An 18,220-nucleotide genomic window follows, 5' to 3' on the forward strand; every position below is an offset into this window, starting at 1 on the left:
TCGGTTGATGATGCATGGAGGGGATTGGAGCCATGGCAATGAAATGATATACGATGGAATGAATGTAAAACTAAAGTTCTCTCATGTAAACTATCATATAATTCACAATAAAACATTAAAAAAAAAATTGCTGCTAAATAATGACCAGAAATTTCTACTGTATGAAGAAAAGGGAGAATAGTAGAAGGATATTCTCTTTATGACAATTTGGAATTGTTTTTTAATATACAGATAACACTGTGTGGTTAAATTTTTCACTGAACCATGGCAGAAAAAACTATGAGACTTTCAATACTATGACTATTTTATATTTGTTAATGATCAACTGAGAACAATCTATACTTAAAAAGTTATCTTTAAGAATTAGCTGATTTTTAAGTCCAAACTGAAAACATTCCTTATAAAGCAAATTATTGGGTACTGTTTCGTGTTTTGATCAAATTTCTTGCTAGTATGAACTTAAAGACTCAAATAAAGGGCTAGCATATACACAGTGTTGTGTTTTACTAACGAATATATGTATCGTTCAAAAAATAAAAGAAAACACTTGCCAAAGGCTATTAAGGAGTTTTCCATGGTAAGCTTTGTCAGAAACTGACAAAGGCTCAGGAGTTCTGCTTTTTCTTACATCTTTCTGAAGACAGTTTCTGCTGCCTTGAGGCACTATCATCAGACCCTGTACCACCTGTCAAAGGTAAGCAATCTATATGCACACGACCACTTCTGTCTGGAAACCTGCATACCTTTCTAAGCCTTTTATAACTCTAAATGTTTTAATTAACCATATTTTATAAGGCAAATATTTATTCTCACTTGAAGCTCTAGTCAGTCTATGCTGTCTTAAATAAAACCTTATTGACCACCTACTGTATGCCAGATACTGTGGTAGAAAAAACCAGACATGGTCTATACTCTCCTTGAGCTTACGGTCTAATTGGGGTTGGAAAAAATGAACAGTGAAGAAACACACAAGTACAGGTCCTGGTGGGGCACTGCAGGATAAGCACTAGACTTGAAATACAAGGTCACCGGTTCAGTCTCGCTAGCAGTTCCTTGGAAATCCTATACAGGGTTGTGATGAGTTGGAAACGACTTGATGGCACTTAACAAGAAGGTTATAAAAAGTGTTATAAAGGACTATGATAACTACTAAGTTCTTACCTGGAAAAATAAAAATAGAGGGCAGTATTTTCATAGAATCGAGAACACGGTTTCATAGAACCCAAACCTATTAACATTGAGTTGATTCCAACTCTTGGACTAGAAGTGCCCCCTACAGTTTCCAAGGCTGGGATCTTTACAGAAGCAGACTGCCGCAGCTTTCTCCTGCTAAGCGGCTGGGAGGTTAGCAAGTTGGTAGCTGAGTGCTATCGCCACGGTGACACCAGGACTCCTGGTTTCAGAGAATCTAGGATTTATGATCCTTGACTGTAAGATACAGCAATGCTAATAGCTCTCAGAGACTCTACGAATATTTTCTACCTGTACTGTCCAGTTGGGTAGCCACTTGTTCAGTGCCGCCAAGTCGATTCCGACCCACAGCGATCCTGTATAGGGTTTCCAAGGAACAGCTGGTAAGCTTGAACCTCTGACCTTGCACTTCAAATGGCTTTGCAGTCTGACACGTTAACTCACAGCGCCACACCAGGACTCCTAGCCACATATATTTACTGAGTACTCGAAATGTGGCAAATATAATTTTACCTAATTTAAGTCTAATCAGGTACAAGGGACTAATGATCATCATAACATACAATATAGATCTAGAGAGCCTTATAAACCATCCAGTCATATACTTCTCAAGCAGTGATGTATGAACAGTGTCTTGTGAACTGGGATTCCGAGGGAAAAGAAGGGTTCTGTGTTGAAACAAATTTAGAGAGTACTGCACAACACTTGTGTACTTCCCCTCAAGGCAATTTCCAACGCAGAGTAAGGCTGTGAGAAGTCCTAGAGTAAGTAACACCATTCAGTATTCCCTCAACTTTTGGGGAGGGACTGATTACCTCTTAATATTTAACAGCCTATTGTGCTTTATTGAGGAGTACTTGATCTAGTCAAATCACTTTGTTTTACAGATAGGGGAATAAAGTCTGGGATAAATGCCTTCTCCAGAGAAGAGAAGCGACTGAGTCCAAAAGTCCTCTTGAGAGAATGGCAAAACATGACTACAACAGAACCTCCAGTCCTGTTGGGCATGCTTACCGAGCTAGCCCTCCCACTGGAGCTACTCCTCTAGCTACCTGCACACCCAGTCATTAGTCTACTCATATTTCCCACAAGCCTTCACAGTTCTAGGGAAATAGCCAAGTAAGACAAAAGTTCTAGAAAATAACCAAAAACAGCCCAGACACTTAAAGTCCATAGCTGAAAGTTTATATTACTCAGAAAAAAGTCTTTAGCTAGCAAGTCAAAAGTGATTTGCTTTTGTTTTAGGTTAACATTCTAAAGAATTTATTTGACTTGATAATTTATAGTGTGGTGCTACAGGATAAGCATCAGACTGCTAACCTCAAGATTGGTGGTTCAAACCTATCCCAGCCACTGCTCTGAAACCATATACCGACCGACTACTATGAATCAGAATCAACTAGATGGCACATAACAAGAAGTTAAGCAAACTACAGTGTAAGACAGATTGACGCCAGAGTTTAGAAGGTCTTGAGTGCCAGACCACCAGCTGCTCCGCAAGAGAAAGATGAGGCTACTGCTTCCGTAAAGAGTTATGAGTGTTGGAAACCCTATACAGGGTTGCTATGAATCAAAATGGCAGTGGGTTTGGTTTGTTTTTGAGTTGAATGCCTATGAAGTCTGTATATTTATCACTGAGAAACACGAATTCACAGATTGTTTAACAGGGTAGCAATATAGTCAAAACAATGAATTAAAAAAATGTTTTTGTGGTATGGCAGGGTGTCAGATGGAGTACAATACAGAGAGAACTGACCTGAGAGGATTTACAATTAAACCTGGGAGGGATGCATCTACATAGAACTCATCAGTAGGACACAGATGCCCAGGCAGGAGTTTCACCATGCTAAAAGAAAGCCCAGGGTTGAGACAAAAGCTTCCTGATAAATGACTTACTATTCATGTTATGAAGTCCTGGTGTGGTGTTTTTGGATAAGCACTTAACTACAAGGTCAGTTTGAATCACAAGGTTGTTGTTGTTAAGTGCCACTGAGTAGGTTCTGATCCATAGTGACCCTGTACCAGGTCTCCAAGAAGCGGGTAGTGAGCTTGAACCACCGACTTTGTGGTTCAAAGCCACTTTGCAGTCTAGCGCGTTAGGACACAGTGCCACTGAAATTCACTAACCACTTCTTGGAAACTATACAGCGTCACTATGTTAGTACTTAATAACAGCTTATGTTGATCTTTATTTATTCTAGGTGCTCCTTCCAACACAGGTTTTTGTTGTTGTTATTTTTTCAATACTTAAACATTTATAAATTCAAACAATTACTCAGAAAGTCACTTAGTAATAAAGGCTTTCAATGAGTACAAGGATCCTAATCACAACTGTAGTCAGATTAGCCGCAGCTCTCAACTGTCTCAGTCGTTTTGTTGTTGGTGTTAAGAAAATATACAGCAAACTACAAACCAACCCAACACTCTGTACCTGCACCATTTAGGGGCTCGGATGACGTTCTTCGAATGGTGCAGCCATTCCCACTCTCCTTTTCCGAGTTGTTCTTCCCGAATTAGCATAAGGTTTCTATCTAATCCACTGCCACTGACAATTTGACCCCATATAGTTTGTTTTTTTTTAATTTAATGCTTTATTGTGAATTATGTGATAGTTTACATGGGAGGACATTAACTTCACATTGATCCCGTCGTATATCGTTTCCTTGTCATGGTTACAATCCCCTCTGTGCATCATTCACCATCCAAAGAGTATACCCCACAAGCCTTCCCCCGGTCGTCCACATACAGCCCCTCTTCCTCTCCAGGTCCAAAATCCCCAGCCGCTCCATCTCCCCACGTCATCGTCTCTGCCTCCATCCATGGCATCACGGCTTCTCTGAGTAGGCTTCTGTTTTCCACTCTTCTCGCTTGATGGTCCCAGGGACCTCTGCTCCTAGACTGCAAAGTTAATCATGCCCCTCCGTTTGCCACAAAATGTCTGCCTTTACATTTCCAGCCCTTGCAGCCAGTCCTGATAACAATTATTTGCTATTGTATCGCGAGAGACCTATCTGCATTTCATCAGCCCCAACTAGACAGCATGGATACTACTCAGTGGAGATTCTACCTTGCTCCACGCCCTGTGGATCTAGGTTCCCTCTTTTTTTTTTTTTTTAATGTTTTGTGAATTATATAATAGTTTACATGAGAGAACTTTAGTTTTACATTCATTCCATCGTATATCATCTCATTGCCATGGTTCCAATCCCCTCCATGCATCATCAACCAACCAAAGGGTATATCCTAGAAACCCGCCCCCTACACTTCTCCCCCAGTTTTCATGTCATCGTCTCTGTCTCTATCTCAGGCATCTCTGTTTCTCTGGGAAGGGTCCAGCTCTCGGCTCTTCTCCGTTGATGGTCCCAGAGACCTCCGCTCCTAGCCTGGAGAATTAATCACTCCCTTCCTTGTTACAAAATGTCTACCTTTGCATTTCCAACCCTCATAGTCCATCCTGATAAACATTATTCACTACAGTATCACGAATTACCAAGTTACCCATCTGTATTTCCTTTCATCAGCTCCGCCCAGACAGATTGAATAGTACCCACTGGAGATTCTGCCTTCAGCCATGCTCCCTAGCATTAGGTTCCCTCTTGAAAGCTTGTAAGCCAGTCACTTCTTGCCTTTGTAGTCCCCCCCTCCCCATTTGAGTATCCAATGTCCAAGTTGCCCATTTCCGTCCACTCTGTGTGTGGTCCACTCTGTGTGTGGAGGGGGTGGGAATGATTCTTGCTGCCATATAGTTTTTAAAAGAGCATATATTGCTCAAGGCAGTATACTGACATTTATTTAGTTCTCTATTTTATTTTAAAATATTTATCCTTGTTAATGTTATTTTTCACTTTCAATTACTGCTGCCTCAGTTCTTAAACTAAGTATTTGTTGACTAAAAAATTGACTCTCATTTCTAGAATGAAGATTCGCTATATATTTGTTATAGGAAGATTTCAAATAGTCATGACACTACAGAGCAAATAAAACACTGAGCTAAAAGGTCGACAGACATCTGTTAGGATCCTTTTGATGAGTTAATAACTGTATCATTCAGAGAAACTGTTTAAGCAATCATTAAAGTAAGCTAAACTTTAGGGTGAGTTTACTTTAATGACGAGAAACTACTTATGAAGTATATGTGATTAGGTAACACATAAATAAAAGCAAATTATTTTTACATTTTTGTAAAAATGTATAATGCTATATTAAGGTATAATGCTATATATAATGCTATATTATTTTAACATTTTTGTAAAAAAGTATAATGCTACATTAGGTAACATATAAAGAAAAGCAAATTATTTTTACACTACTGTTACATTAGTAACAAACTAAAAGCAAATTATTTTTACATTTCACTTATTACTTATTGCGGTGTCATTAATGTCTCTTCTAGACATAGTCTGTAACTACCACAAAACAATTGTTGCGCCCTGCTGGGTCTGGGGTAAGAGAAGGTGGGAGAAGGTACTGAAGGATGACGTGATTCACCTGTGGATACTAATACACTGTAATTGTAAAAACTTGAAACTCTAGCATGGGTATAAAAAGAGCCAGCTCAGAAATAGGTGGTGGGAATCTCAATATCATCCAGAAGAAAGAGCCAGGAGTGGAGCGTGTTATTTGGACCCTAAGTTACCTGAACATTGAACCTCCTCAACCCAGGGACAGAATTCTGTGATATCAGAAGAGTGTGGGAGAGAAGCAGCAGCAGTAGCAGAGCCAAGAACAATAGCATGAGCCAGAGCAGTGGGAGTTTCAGCTCACAGAGCAAGTACAGCTGAGTGGCTTTGGGCAGGAAGCTTGCTTATAGAGTGGGGTGCCGCCAGGCCGAACACAGAGCTAGAGCTGCGTGCCTTCAGGATGAGGCTTATGGTAGAGTAGTGTGTCCTGTGGGCATTTAGCAACAGCTGACTGTAACAAGTGTGACCCCTAATTATAATCTGCTAACTTTTCTAATAAACCCACAAGTGTGAGTATGGTGTTTGAGTTCTATGTGGCCATTACAATGGATTTTCAAACCCAGTTGAGTAGACAGGGTTGTGGGAGGAATGGCTTGTTGTCATATTTTTGTACTTATACTAATTTTAGAAAATAGTATTTCTAGAACTTCCTGAATAAGATTGCAACTGTGTGCACACATCTACTCTTACTCCTTCCTGAAACCCCACTAAAAATAACAGTTAAAGAAGATTTTAAGAAGCATAAACCTAGAAGTTCAGGGAGAACAGGAGAATGAATGCAACAGGTGTTGGAAGCTGGAATGCAGAGGAGTTAAGTTAGCCAACCTAAGAAAACTGGTTCCCGTGCTGATAGCGGGGAGAGCCAAATCCTACCAACGCATGTTCTTAGAGGCTCAGAGTTACCTCAGAAAGTGGGAGTAGCCAGGACACAGCTAAATGAAAGATGCTACTTTCAGCATTCCTCATTCTGGGTGGTCAGTGACTACCTTACTGCTCCACCTTCATCCCTACAAAAGAGCCACCCTCATCCCACCAAACTGGGAGGGAAAGGCAGTGATATCCTGAGTTCAGGCCCTACACCAGGCTCATCCTTTCCTGCAGGGGCTACTGATTTCCACCCTGTTGCTTTGGCACTGTAGCCAGTTTAATATCCTTAAACACTAAAAGGTCAGTCACAAAACCATGACGAAAAGTTTCCCTCACTCCTCCCAATGACCTACTTAGCACTAAAGATAGGAATCAGTTCATCCTTCTTGAGCATAAAACATTCACCTTCTGAAAAAGCCTTTCCATTTCATACAGTTCCTGGGGCAGTCTCTCAGGCATGTCTCCTGAAAATCTGAGGGTCAGGAATCCTAGTTAAAACTGAGTAGAAAATAAGTCTGGAATGCAATGAAAAACCAAAACAGATACTGGGATCCTATATCCTGGAAAATGATGAGAATAAGTAGTAGCTCATTCCTAGGAAAGGATCATAGATTCTCCACAAAAAAGAAAAAGTCTGCAGTGTTTCTTGCAAAAGGATTGTGGCTGAGAAAATTAAAGTAGTAGAAACAGAAAAGTCCAAAATAGGGTTGATGACTCTGTAGTCCAGAAGATTCTGCCTTTGAAGAAGTACCTAAAACAATAAAGGGTACAAAGGTCTATTTCTGTTTTAAAAGAAAAATTTATTTTATTGATAAAAATATGGAGGCAGCATGCTAGTAATTGTGTGAGCCCATGGGAGAGGGGAGGAAACAGCTTTTACAATATGAGGAGTTTTGGCCTCTCATCAAACCACTGAGGCTTTTCTGAAAAATGCAATTATATTTTCACCAGATGAATCAAATCAGTGGCTAGGTATAAAAAAGCATTCTTGTTGTTGTTGTTAAGTGCCGTTGAGTCGGTTCCAACCCATAGCGACCCCTGTATAGGATTTCCAAGGAGCAGCTGGTGAGCTTGAACCGCCAACCTTGCAGTTCAAATGGCTTTGCAGTCTGGTGCATTAACCCACAGCGCCAAGCATAGGGTTCTCTAATTTAGCCTACTTACTCTTTTCCTGTTTAGTTAATAAAGTTTTGACACACTTCACTGATTTAAGTAATAATCACATATAGTTTTATGTGTCATAAAGTCAAAATCTACCTTTAACATGGAAAGCAGCCAGTGTGAAGATGACCGAGACATGAACCAGCCCAAAGGAAACAGATTTACATTTCCAAAAAGCTATGCTTAAGAACATCTTGTTCTCACTAAACTCTACACTGCCCACAATGCTGTTTGCTAAGGCATGGGCTCATCATGTTCTCTCCCTGAACTTCATCATTATTTATTTAGCTTTGACTTTCCAGAATGAAACGCTTTTATCTATCAAACGTATCTAGCGAGGTTTGGAAAAGTCAAGGTTGGGGAAAGAAGTAAATATCTTCTTCCTCCTTACTAGTAATTTCCATGGTTAGCACTTTCCCCTAATTCTCGATGGAGGAGTCAAATCAAAGATATAAAACATAAAAAACAAAGGACGTTCCCCTCTTTTGTCAAATACACTTTTGGGTTAGAAAGCAAAGCCTTTACATTAAAATGAAGGATGAGTCACAACAGAGTGATGGATATATATTGTATCTTTAAAGACTTGGCTTATGTAATTGTAATAAACATTCGTTAAAAAATCATTTGTAAATTTTACGTATGCAAAGATCATCTCAAAAGGAAAAAAAATGTAAAGAAATACTGAACTCAGTTATTTATAAGTATGCTGCACATGTATTTAGAGGGAAATGTACTGATATCAGCAATTCACTTTGAAATGCATAAAAAATAATCAAGATGGATACATAACTGCCAAACCACTGTGAATCATGACCCAGCCAAGTTGATATACAACAAATTTCCCTGGCCTTGCACCTCAGTGTTTGTAACTGCCTGATGTATATCATGAATATGCAAAATAGTTTGATAGTCCATTTTTTTTTACTGTTGTAAACAGGAAATATTTGATAATGTGATAATCGATCAATGAGGAGTAGGTGAATAGTAAAATGTTAATGGTAGAATCTAAGTTATGGGTAAACAGATACCTACTGTAAAATTCTTTGTGTCATATGATTAAATTTTTTCATAATAAAATATTAATGGAAAATGAATGATCCATTTTTAGTAGGGGAAAAAGAAATTCATGTGCCTACCTACAGCGTTAAATATCAGATTTATGAGTATTTTCCAGATTAGAGAACATTTTAACTTATTTCTTGCTCAAAGTTTCACAAGAGATTATATTCACAAGAAGAAGATTAAGATTTTCAAGTAAGAATATGCCAGTTATACAAAGTTGTAATTTGGAAAATGTCTTATCAACAGCTATCCTGATGAAACTTATTTTTGCTAATCCTACTTGAACTGCTTTTCTCCATAGTTTAAAGTGTTGCAGCTTTACCGCCTGGAATAACATTTCCTTTAACAAAGTTAAGTATAAAGATCAAAGAGCGCCAATTGATTTTACAAACATTTTCTTTTTCTATGAGACAGTCTTTAAGAGTACAGTTGGACAGGATCATTAAGTCTATTTTGCAGACAGAGAAAAGAGGACAACCGAGAAATTAAGATCTTATTTAAAGTCATAAAAGCACTAACAGCACCTGTAACAATAATATACTGAGAGCTTACTATGCTAGTTTTAAAACAATTTTCTCATTAAATTGAGGCTTATGGAAAACAGTTTGGTTATTACAAAGGCCACATTCCTAATGTTTATCTTCTAACTTGTAACTGAGGTTCTCTTAGACATAGGCTCTGAACCTTTTTTCTTTCAATACACAAACGACACATATATATTCTCAAGGGAACAGCCTGAGTTATGTCAGCTACCTGTAACGCCACTGCTTTTCCTCTTCTCTACAAAGCAAATTAGAATGCAAATAAAGTAATATCATCAAAGGAATAACCTTGACACTCTTCCAAGTTACATTTTACAAACAACAAATCAATCTGGAATTTCAGTATTTCAAATAGAAATAGAAACCTATTTTTTTTGTAGCATTAAGGCTGAGAATCTCTGCACTATCCTATATCTATATCCTATATGAACATTTCCTGACATAGTATACCATATATCACACCTTATAGAAATGATGTAATACAGCTATTGCAGCCTAAAATGTCCTCTCCACTTGGTTCTGTAGACTTAGTTCAAACTGTTTTCAGCATTTAAACATACCAAAGACGATCATGCCCCAAGTTTTAACAAAGGCTAAGTTTACCAGATCTAAAACACAACATATTCTAGATGGTAAAATAGCCCAACTTTAAACAAAACCACCTAGTCATGTGTTCGTTCCTTATTTCTCCACTCCCTAAAACCCCAGGGTTCTATAGAAAGCTTTTAATACTTTGCCCTTTTTCCAGTACAGTGGTATACCAAAGAAAGTTAATACTTCACAACTTATCATAAAAATGAATTTCCAAGCAGAACAAGTGAACATGAAAACTAAAAAGAAACCCACAAGAAATTGCACAAAAAACACACAAACCCATCACAAGAAGGAATACAGAACAAAAGAACAAACAGCACCACCAAAAAAGTAACATAATGGCAGCAATTAATTCATACCTATCGATAATTACATTGAATGTCAATGGATTGAATGCACTAGTGAAGAGACAGAGAGTGGCAGAATGGATAAGAAAACAAGACCCTTCAATATGCTGCCTACAAGAGACATACCTTACACACAAAGGCAAAAACAGACTAAAACTTAAAGGATGGAAAAAAATTTACCAAGCTAGCTGCAACAATAAGCAAGCAGGAGTAACAATACTAATCTCCAATAAAGTAAACCTTAAGATAAAAACCAGCATAAGAGACAAAGAAGGACACTATCTCATGATCAAAGGGTCAATTGAGCAAGATGACATAACCATAATAAATATCTACGCTCCCAATGAAAGAGCACCAAGATACATGAAGCAAAACTTACTGGAATTGAAGAAAGAAATAGATAAATCTATAATTATAGAGGGAGGTTTTAACACACCACTCTCGAAAAGGGACAGAACAACCAGAAAGAAACTCGACGAAGTTAGAGAAACTAAACAACACAATCAACCATCTTGACCTCATAGACATATACAAAACATTCAATCCAACAACAGGACAATACACATTCTTCTCCAGTATGCATGAAACATTTTCTAGAATTGGCCATGTGTTAGGTTACAAAGCAAGCCTCCATAAATTTACAAACATCAAAATTCTACAGAGCATCTTCTCAGACCACAATGCTATAAAACTAGAAATCAACAATAAGAAGACCAAGGCAATAAAGTCGAAAACATGGAAACTGAACAACACCCTGCTGAAAAGCGACTGGGTAAAAGAAGAAATTAAACGTTAATTCACAAAGTTCCTAGAAACAAACGAGAATGAAAACACAACATACCAAAATCTTTGGGACACAGCAAAGCACTGCTGAGAGGACAATTTATTACAATTAATGCACACATCCAAAAAGAGGAAAGAACCAAAATTAACACATTAACACAGCATCTTCAACAATTAGAAGCAGACCAGCAGAGGGAACCTACAGTCACCAAAAGAAAGGAAATAACTAAGATAAAAGCAGAAATAAACGAGATGAAAAACTGAAAAACTATAGAAAGAATCAACAGGACAAGAAGCTGGTTCTTTGAAAGGATTAACAAAATTGACAAACCACTGGCAAAACTAACAAAAGAAAAGACGGAGAGGACACAAATAAATCGCATTAGAAACCACATGGGTGAAGTCACACCAGAACCAAACTAAATCAAAAGGATAATTAACAGAATACTATGAGGAGCTGTACTCCAACAAATTCGAAAACTTAGATGAGATGGATACATTTCTAAAAAACATGACCTACCTAAATTTACTCAGAATGAAGTAGAAAACTTGAACAAACCCGTAACAAAAGAAGAATTGATCAGGTCATCAAAAACTCCCAACAAGTACAGTGGTACGTCAGCAACATTACAGGGATGGAGTCTCAAAAATGACTTTCTAATGGAGGGAGTTCATCTGAATACTTTCCTCAGCTCAGCAGCCAGCTGAAAAATTAAGTTGCTACTTGTTCTTCTTTAACACATGTTTCTCCATCCTATTTCCTTGTTTTCGTTTCCTTCCCTATGGCCCCTACTGTCTAACTTAAAAAAAAAAAAAATTGTATAACAGACCAAAGGCTGTATATAAATGTATACCATAAGAAGGAAACAGTTTATGTCTGGATTTAAGAGGCAGAAGTGATTATTTGTTTTACAAACTAAATGCTTACTTCAGAGAAGATTAAATATAGAATTTCTTTAAATATCAAGCTATGTTGCAATTAGGTATGATTCAACCCACATCCATGGGGTTGCCATGAGTCAGAATGAATCAAATGGAAAGCAACTGGTTGGGTGACTCAATACACAGCCTTTCAGTTACAAAGCTGTAAGTAACACAAAGTAGGAGTCCTGGTGTAGGATAAGCACTGGACTGCTAACCACAAGGTAAGTGGTTCAAACCTACCAGCTGCTCCTTGGAAACCCTATACAGGGTTGCTATGAGTCAGAACCAGCTCAATGCATGCAACAGCAACAACAAATACAAAGTCATTTCCACATTTTTTTCTTAAAGCAAATAATAATTATACAAATATGTCAGAAGATAATTAAAAAAAAAAAAAATATATATATATATATATACACACGCATACATACAAGGAACTCTGGTAGTATAATGGTTATGAATCGAGCTGCTAATCTCAAGGTCAGCAGTTTGAAACTACCAGCAGTTCCGCAGGAGGAAGATGAGGCTTTCTGCTCCTGTAAAGATTTACAGCCTCGGAAACGCTGTGCAGGGTCGCTAAGGGTCGGAACCGACTCGACAGCACTTAACAATAACAACAACATATACACTAGTGTCAGTTAAGTGTGCTTGCCTCTGCAGAAGGGATCTCATGGATTATTTCATTTCATCTGTTGCATACTTCATATTTACTACAGCTATTGCTGTTATGTGCTGTGGAGTCAGTTCCGACTCATAGCGACCCTGTATAAGGTTTCCAAGGCTGTAAATCTTCACAGGAGCAGAAAGCGTCATCTTTCTCCAGCATTTACTACAGTAGGGGCTGTAATATTCCCCTAACTTTAAATGCCAAGAAAGTCACTCATCTTTTGGTTTTCTATGTTCCATCCCATCCTGATTAGTTACCTGGCTGTGCATTAAAATCACAGGGGACCTCGTGTGAAAGCACATTATAAAAGGTCTGTTCTTAACCATGCCTTTGAAGCTCTATGTTTTTAGGTAAGTTTTTCATCTTTTTTAAATTTCCTAATCGCCAACTAAGGAGCCCTGGCAGCATAGGGTACTATGAGCTGGGCTGCTAACCACAAGGCCAGCAGTGCAAATCAACTAGCTGCTCCATGGGAGAAAAATGAGGCTTTCTGCTTCTGTAAAGATTTACATCCTCAGAAACTCTATGTTGTTGTCAGTCCTGACCCAGAGCGACCTTGTGTAGGGTTTCCAAGGAGCAGCTGGTAGGGTTGAACCACAGACCTTGTGGTTAGCAGTCCAGGGCTTATCCTACAGTGGCATAATAGGACTTTAAATAACCATTCAGAAAGGTGAAAAATGAATAGGCGTAGCCCTCTTTTCCTTTCTACTCTCTAATCCCATTTTATTAACCAGGAGTAACCACTATTCATACATAGTTCCTTGTGTGTCTGTTCAAAAAATTTTAACCATATACCTGGCGTGTGTGTGTATTTAAATACAGAACTCCAAAAATGATTCTTTTGTCTTAGACTGATGTCTTAAGTGTAATTTAGTCAAGATAGTCATATAAGTGTCCTTAAGTTTTAAAACTGTAAATATAATGTCCTCTTTAGGTACAGCTCACCTGTTTTCCAGATCCGGCATACTTAGGTTTCTAGCAGCAAAGCACATTTTGAGAGGGATGATTTTCCTGTCCTTGGTGCTATTCTGGTGTTTTGGAGAACCAGAGTCCTCACTGCCACTAAAGTTTGGTGACTGGGGAGCGGTGCCTTCCCATGGCAGATCTGAGACTAATGATGGCTTCTTAATATATGGTGTCACTTCCCGGATGAACTTAACTATGAACAAAAATCAAGGAAAAGATGGTTAGTATTTTTGCTGGTTCTTTTTAATATCTTTCAGGACTCATTTAAAATACTTTATCTTTTATCCTAGTCGTTATTGGCCACTTCTATCATTATGCAAAATATGCACTCTTATTTCAAATATTAGATAAAGCAAAATTTTAAAAAATCTTATATGGCATTAAAGATGCACATAAATAGTTGAATATAAATGAATCAGTCATCATTACTCTGCTAACTTTAAGAAATTATATAGCAGGATTTTTACCTTTCTCTTATTTAAACTCCAATGTGGGAGGTCATTAGAGTAGAATCACAAGAATTGGAAAACTAAAGACACAGTCATTATCAAATTACTTGTTGTTGTTGTTAGGTGCCATCGAGTCAGTACTGACTCATCGCGACCCTATGCACAACAGAACGAAACACCAATAGCTGATACTAATATGTGACAGAATTAGAAGCTTTACAAGTCTATGAAATTTCTCCTGAAATATGTTAATAAGTCTAAAAGAACAAAAGTCAGAATATGTTTCTTGAAACATAGTTAACAGTCTTCAAAATAGTATGTTAAAATAAAAAATTCAACAATAATTAGAAAAGGTAAAATTATTTTCTTGTAAGTTATTGAATAAGATTTGCTGAAATTAAGCATGATTCCAAAAACATACTAAATGCTAACGACAGCATTCTGATACAGTGTGGGTGGCTGTGTGTACTATGTGTTTTCTATGCTTAGTTATAACACGTGCACTTCTGGGTTGAGAGAATGAAAGCTAGTTGCCTCAGGTCACAAAGGAGCTTCCTTCATCTTAGAAAAATGAGCAGGATGCAGTCACTATACCCCTTGATCTGCTGACTTGGGCATTTCAGTACATGCCTTAGCTTTGTGCTTTCAAAAGAAGATTAGATCACAAGAACTCTGGCAGAAATTCCTAGTTTCCAGTCATTGCCAATGGCAGAGAAATGATTTTAGAACATTTAAGGCAGCACACCACTTATTGAGCTACCAACTGGGGGAAATGAAAGACATTTTAAATGACAACTATTGAATTTTCTATGGCACTTAGCAACAACAACAACAAAATTGAATTTTAGTGAGGTTAGAAAAGGATTCTTAATAATCTACCCAGAAAAATTTCATTCAGATCTACAGGAGCAATATTGCATTGTTACTACATGCATATTAAAATAAAAACAGGCACACACAACCTATAGGATAGCTCTAGTAAAAGAGAAATGAATTTCACCTGAATAGATGACAGTTCCCTCAACTTTATTCTTAGTCCATACCCCCCTGTAAGGAGCTTTGGTAGCACAGTGGGTTACAATTTGGGTTGCTAACGCGTAGTGGTTACAAATTGGGCTGCGAACCTTAAGGTCAGTGGTTCGAAACTACCAGCTGCTCTGCAGGAGAAAGATGAGGCTTTCTACTCCTCTAAAGATTTACACCCTCGGAAACCCTGTATAGGGTCGCTATGGGTCGGAACCAACTCGACGGCACTTAACAACAACAACAACAACAACAACCTCAAGTTCAGCAGTGTGAATCTACCACCCACTCTATGGGAGAAAGATGAGATGTCATACTCCCATAAAGATTTACAGCCTTGGAAACCCTATGCAGAGTCAGAACCAACTCTATGGCACATAACCCACCCCACCCCTCAATCGAATTTGACCAAGCCCTCCATAATGGCTGGAGAACTAGAAACAGAAATGTGTTTCTAATTTACTTGAGACTTAGGAAAGGTGGAAAGTCAACATCTTCCATGTTAGTTGTATACTAAGATCTCTCCCCGTGGAACTCCCACATAGCTTTAACCTGGATGCCTGACTAACTTGGGGTAAGCAAAGCCTTTACATTCCCACATGGTATTCAAGTCAACTCAGAATTGATATATGAGGGGGCTTCAAAAAGTTCATGGAAAAATGGAATTGAAAGTATATTTTTTCCACAATTTTTTGAAGTCCCCTTATATTTCAGATTTATTGCATTTTTTTCCGGTTAAAGCTTCAAAATATTTAAACACTGATGTCTGGAAAGCATTTTACGTGTTGCAGTTAATTTTCTTTCTTCCTTGCACTGATATCAGTAGTGCTTAAATATAATTTTTTTATATATATTTGAAAATGAGTATTTATAAATGAGTTCATAACATTTATAAAAAAAAAACTTTCTCAAGTTTTAAACATGGACTACCTTAAAATTAAACCTTGTTGAGCCTTTAAAAAGTGTGGGGCACTGGATGAGATCCAAGATCTCACTGGTTCTTACTGAATTCCATGATCTAATGAATAAAGTTATAGTGATCTATGTATTTTAATAAAGTACTATCTTGGTTTGAGGCACTGGGCTTCATCTGATTTCAAACTGAATGCTATACACATGGTTTTAAAAAGCTTATCTAAAAGATACTTCACAGATACTTGCAAAGCCTGTGGCTATAAGCAGATGTATTTGGGTAAAATGATCAAACATTGTAAACATAAACTTCTCAAATTAATCATCAGTCCCCTCTCTCTTTTTTTTCTTGCAAGAGCTATTGACCTTTACCATGAGTTTAAATGAAACTACTTGGTTAGTATGGAGAGAGTTATGTCATTATCTCCCCTAATTTATGTGAGCAAGTTTGTTTCTGGGTCATTCTTTGAGTGGAATATTTGATTTGGAATTCTGACATCACCATTTAGTATCCTCTCAAGAAGGTTCTCCTCAGCCTTATCCCAAGCTCCTCTCCCATATCGGGAGTCTGAAAGATAGTCACCAAAAACATTAGGAATTGCTTTACTTTCTCAACTTGCAGGCATGATTTTGCTCAAGTCTGTTGGCCATGTGAGGTTTGAGTAGACTGCATGGTCTAAGATTAGGTGATGCGAAGCTTGAATGTGCTCAGAATGACTTTTGTCTTCATTGTAAAGTAATGCTGCACATTCGTTAATTTACTGAGCTTCTGCTATGTGCCAGGAAATGTTTTAAGCACTTAGAATATCACATGAGTGAATAAGCCACAAAAAATGAAGCAATGGAATTAGTAAATAAATTATATTCTCTGTTGTGTGCTATTGGCTTAGTTCTGACTCCGTGACCCTACAGTACAGAGTAGAACTGCCCCAATTGCTAGAGCATATCACCAGGCATGGAGCTGCTAGTGGGTTCAAATCACCAAGAAGCTGAGTGCTTAACCACTGCCTCACCAGGGCTCTCAACTATACTCTGTTGTTGTTGTTAAGTGCCATCAAGTCGGTTCCGACCCATAGCGACCCTGTACAGGGTTTCCAAGGGTGTAAGTCTTTACGGGAGTAGAAAGCCTCATCTTTCTCCCGCGGAGCGGCTGGTAGTTTCGAACCACTGACCTTAAGGTTCGCAGCCCGATTCGTAACCACTACGCTACCAGAGCTAGGAAGATGAAAATTCACATTTATGCAAAAGTCTGTACACAAATGTTTCTTTAGCAGTTCTATTTGAAACTGCCCAAACCTGGAAACAATTTTAATTGCCCTTCAATGGGTAAATGAACAAACACCCATAATATAAGCAATAAAAAGAAATCAACTAATGATATACCTAGCAACTTGGATGAATCTCAAAGGCATATGCGGAGCAAAGGGAACTAGTCTTAACTAGTCTGAAAAGGTTATATAGCTGCATGATTCCATTTAGACGGTTGCCAGGGGCTGGGGTGAGAGAAGGTTTGAATAAAGGCTTAGGGCAACAACATTTTTTTGAGAGAATGAAACTGTTCTGTATCTGGATTGCGATGATGGTTACATGAATTTATACACATGTTAAAATTAATGGTATTGTACAACCATAAAGGGCAAAAAAGTCAAAAGCGTGCTTATTAAAATTTATTTTAAAAGTAAGTACATGTTACTGAAAACCTTATGAATAGCAAGAGAACTCTGTCAGATATACCACTAGAAGGTGAGCCCCTCAGGTTGGAAGGTACTCAAGATAGGACTGGGGAAGACATGGTTCCTCAAGTAGAGTTGACTGTGAGGCCGTGAATAGAGTTAAGCTTTCAGGACCTTTATTTGCTGATGTGGCACGACTCAAAATGAGGAGAAACCACTGCAAACAACCATTAATAAGTGGAAAAAGGAATGCACAAAGTATGAATCTAGGATAACTGGAAGTTGTCAAAAATGGAATGCATAAAGATCAATATTCTAGACATTAGTGAGCTGAAATGGACTGGTATTCAATATTCTGAATTGGACATCACATGATTTACTATGTCAGGAACAACAAATTCAAGAGGAATGGTGTTACATTCATCCTCAAAAAGAACACTTCAAGATCTCTCTTGAAGTACAATGCTGTCTGTGATAGGATAATATCCATATGCCTAAAAGAAAGACCAGTTAATACCACTATTATTCAAATTTATGCACAACCACCAAAGCCAATGATGATGAAATTGAAAAATTCTACCAACTTCTTCTGTCTGAAA

At 37.9% G+C, this 18,220-nt stretch overlaps 1 protein-coding gene across 1 annotated transcript in view; it reads right to left on the bottom strand.

Annotated features, from left to right (window-relative positions):
* Positions 1-18,220, bottom strand: part of SNTB2 (syntrophin, beta 2 (dystrophin-associated protein A1, 59kDa, basic component 2)) — a 142,066-nt gene that overhangs the window by 53,410 nt on the left and 70,436 nt on the right. Inside the window, exon 2 of the mRNA XM_006860212.1 lies at positions 13,544-13,757. Within this exon, the coding sequence (XP_006860274.1) occupies positions 13,544-13,757 (214 nt within the window). The remainder of the gene's footprint in view (positions 1-13,543; positions 13,758-18,220) is intronic.

This window comes from Chrysochloris asiatica, unplaced genomic scaffold (genome assembly GCF_000296735.1).
Source record: "Chrysochloris asiatica unplaced genomic scaffold, ChrAsi1.0 scaffold00037, whole genome shotgun sequence".
Classification (NCBI taxonomy): domain Eukaryota; kingdom Metazoa; phylum Chordata; class Mammalia; order Afrosoricida; family Chrysochloridae; genus Chrysochloris; species Chrysochloris asiatica.